Source organism: Orycteropus afer, unplaced genomic scaffold, assembly GCF_000298275.1.
Source record: "Orycteropus afer afer isolate SDZICR_OR568_19922 unplaced genomic scaffold, OryAfe1.0 scaffold00411, whole genome shotgun sequence".
In the NCBI taxonomy this organism is placed as follows: domain Eukaryota; kingdom Metazoa; phylum Chordata; class Mammalia; order Tubulidentata; family Orycteropodidae; genus Orycteropus; species Orycteropus afer.
The window spans coordinates 789073-792916 of NW_006921998.1; the positions used below are offsets into that span (position 1 = coordinate 789073).

Sequence of the window (3844 nt, forward strand, 5' to 3'; positions counted from 1 at the left end):
TGAAATTTTTTTAAAATCCAAATCCAACCATATTTAGTTCCTGGGGGGATGAAAGGAGGGTGTAATGCTTTAGTGGCTTTGTTTTCCAAACTAAAGGATTATTTATTATAGAGTTACAAAGTAACATTTAGTGAATTTTCAGAAGGTTTTTTTTTTGTGTGTGTGTGTGTAAGTATTCAGGAGAGATGAAATACTTACCTCGGCTAAAGTAATAAGAAGAGGATCGAAGGGAAGATTTTCAGGAGGACATTCCCACTGTAATCTGTGTTTCACTGAACCGTGCACCAATCTAAAACATGAAAGTCACTGAATACACCAAGATAATGTAATTCTGCATCCAACAGTGATTATCTAACACACATGTACACTCTATACCACACAGCCATATTAGAACTATTCTGTAACATGTAGCAATGCCACAAGGTTATAATGATGTTACAAGGCATCTTTAAAAACAATGCTTATAATCCTACAAAATCCTACTTTTTCTGCAACATTGTTTACTGGAAAAATCAAACAACCCCCATCTGCTAAGCCTACAGGGTTAGTGCTCAAACATGTTATAACTTGTGACTCATGATAGAAGGAATACACTAGAAATTTTCAGTTCATGGTCATTTTTTTAATGAAGAACTACTCTTTTTCAGATCTCTGTCATTTAACTCTAATGTGAATGATGTGAAGACAGGGCAGGCTGTATCTTTAAAGAGATGAGCAATGAAGGTAGGAAGGTGAATGACCCGCCCTCTCTGAATTTGGATTAGGGCCTCTGATGCTTCTTCTTAAGAACCCTTACTCAGTGTAAATGACATAAACTGCACCTATCTCAAGTGTAGATATGACTAGCTCTTGATATATGAACACACCCATAAAACCATCACTATAATCATGACAGTGAACCTATCCTTTACCCCCAAACATTTTTGTGTGACCCTGTGCACTGGCTTTCTTGGCTGTCTTTAATATTTTTTTCTTAATAGCAAGAAGCCTCAGTGGTCTTTGCTCTTTTACAAAAATTAATTGGTGAAAGAGGACCTTAAAATAAGACCAATTATGGTAACTAAATATGAAAATCATGCAATACACTGAAAAAGAAAGATTTTGAACTTATTTTTTCTCAGGCCTCCAAATCTGAAAATATCATTGAAAGCTACATGTCTTGAATTTTGTAATAAAAAAAGGAAGTCCTAATGATTCTCTTCACAATGAAATTCTCTATCATCTAGAACAGGCAAAAACTGGATGCACTTTAATGCTGCCTGGTAGTAACATCTTTAGTTGACATCAAACTATTATTAGTAACTACGGTGTTTACTTTAAAATATTTCTGATTTCTCTCCAGAATGGTGGTAAGGATTATAGCCCTAAGGAAGCCAAAAGAGCCATATATATTCATTAAGAAAACTAAATAATTCCACTCCATTACAAGTTATCAATTTTACTAACTAAAAAGGATTATGTATTTGCAACTTGAATAAGCCCCAGTTTGCTAAAACTGGTTATTTTAGAAAGCCGTTAGTTCAATTTTTTTTAATTATTTGGTGGTTTACTATAGATCTACCAGTAATTATATTTTTTAAGTAAATGGCTTTCTTCAACAATGTCCAGTGACGTATGCCAATCTATGAGTTATTAAGTCACTTTTATGTCAACCTCACTAGTAAATAAAGCTCAACATACTCAAACTGGACAGTGTATTAATTTTACTCAATTATCTGAATAATACAGTCAGTTAGAACTTGTACTGATTTTACCTGCAAGGAATACCGCCCTTAGAATAAATAGCTGCGAAAGCAGACGGCGCTCGTGGCTGATCCCCAAACTGAAATGAAAATGACAAAAATACATTAAATATTACCATCACCCCCACTTTCTATTGTCTCATCAGTTATTCTGGCTCAGGTCAGAACAGCCCTGACTTTCAAGTCATGATGCTGGTATCAGTCTCTCACTCCCTAGCAGAGGATCTGAGACGCTGTCAATGCTTCCAGCACCATTAGTACCTGTCGTGCTTAAGTTTGTGTGTCATCTTGGCTTGGCCTGGTTGAGTGGCTGAGCAGCTGGATGTAGTATTCCCCATGATGACACTGCTAATCAACTCCATGGTGGAATCTACTGTGAGCAGCTGAGTAGCTGCTTTGGGTATGTGGTCTGCTTCCAGTATATAAGCAGCAGCTTTGGACTGGTCTCTAGCTTATGGCATGCTTGAACCCTGCATGTAGCCATGTTGTCGTTCAGCAGTCTGCCATGCTCTGGTGACCTTGGGTCTTTCAGTAGACTTAAATTAATGGCCTGTCATGTTGTTTGGTAACACTGGGACTGTGCCATTTTATTTGTCGACCTTGGGGTTGTTAGCCACAGCAGCCAGTAGCTGCCTGAGTGAAGAGATGCATCCAGCTTCAGCGGGCTGGGAGCTGGAGGCACAGCTGAAGCCCAAGGTTGAGGGGCTTTCAGCCAGCACCTAGAGCCTGGCACTTTGAACTCACAGACTTCTAGCCTCCTGAACTGTAAGAGAATAAACTCCTGTTTGTTCAAGCCATCCCAGTTGTGGTATATTCTTGTCAGAGTGGCACTAGGTAACCAAAACAGTACCACACCTGTACTCTGTCCACTTTCTGCCACCCCTACAGTACAGAAGGGACTGAAGGGAGCTGAAACTGTGTACAAACTGATGTATTTTCTCACCTCCACCCAGCATGTATTGCAGTTGTAGGCTAAATGATAAGTTCAAAGAGAGTCTGTTGGCAGTCACCAATGCACACCTGCTTTCCTAGTTCTCCAGCCAAATACAGACGGTCAGAGAATCTCTAACTTCTCCAAAATGGCCACAAAGGGCCAGGCTGGACGGGGTGGCAGACCTGATGAAGCAAGACTCTTGCAAGATTCTTGCCTGGTTGTGTCTGATCACACCGTAACTTCACAATCTTTCTTTTGTTATATCATCATTATCCTAAAGATTTGGGCACAAATATAAGTATTTCACCTATAGCATTTTCAACACAGTCTGGTTAAGCATAATTGTATAAACTATATAATATAAATTAACTAGCCTATTTTAAAGATAGAAGTAGGTAAGGCTTTTTTGTTGTTGTTTTTAAATCAAATCAAGTGGTTACTATTTACCCAAGAATATAAATGTAGAATTTGGCTTTCTTCCTCTGGAACACATTCACATAGGTGAAATCTCATTTAAAAAAAAAATTAGGATAACGGGAGACTGAGCAATAGTAATGTTTCATTTATCTAATTATATAATTCCTGCTACAAAGAAATACATGTCTGTAAAACTGTTGTCATGTATTAACCATACCAAATAACAAAATGACTTGAAAAAGCATTGTTCATATTGGGAGAAAAAAAAATAAACATGTATCAGTGCTGCCCATAAACACTTTAGTTCTACCACCTACTAGGGAGAGTGTATTCCTTGCCCTGCCAGACCAACAAGAATCCCTCAACTTCAAAAACATGTACCACAACAAAATTTCTGAGTAAAATTCTAAGCAATTAGTTTCCTTTCTAATTTGCTATAGATGTGAGCATAGTTTCATCTTTCATATCCCACAGATTCAGAATATTTTTTTTTCTTTGCCAATGGATTAATTTGATCAAAATTTCATTACTATGAACATATCTGTTGTCCCATTCAATGTTGAACAATATGGTCACAAACCATACTTCAATTCTGAAGCAATGTTAAGCACATACACTACTACACTGAACTTGCTGCTTAGAAACAAAATCTTCATGACTGATGTGAAATTTATGTACACATTGGTGGGGAAGGGAACTGTTACCAGTGCACCAATTGTTGTCGTGTACCATGCTTTCAATTACAACTCAC

The 3844-nt window shown here is 37.6% G+C and overlaps 1 protein-coding gene across 1 annotated transcript in view; it reads right to left on the bottom strand.

Moving 5' to 3' along the window:
- PACRGL (parkin coregulated like) overlaps positions 1-3844 on the bottom strand; it is a 20276-nt gene that overhangs the window by 14527 nt on the left and 1905 nt on the right. The window contains exons 3-4 of the mRNA XM_007953768.2: positions 1755-1822; positions 199-289 (exon numbers count right to left, since the gene is read on the bottom strand). Of these exons, the coding sequence (XP_007951959.1) occupies positions 199-289; positions 1755-1822 (159 nt within the window). The remainder of the gene's footprint in view (positions 1-198; positions 290-1754; positions 1823-3844) is intronic.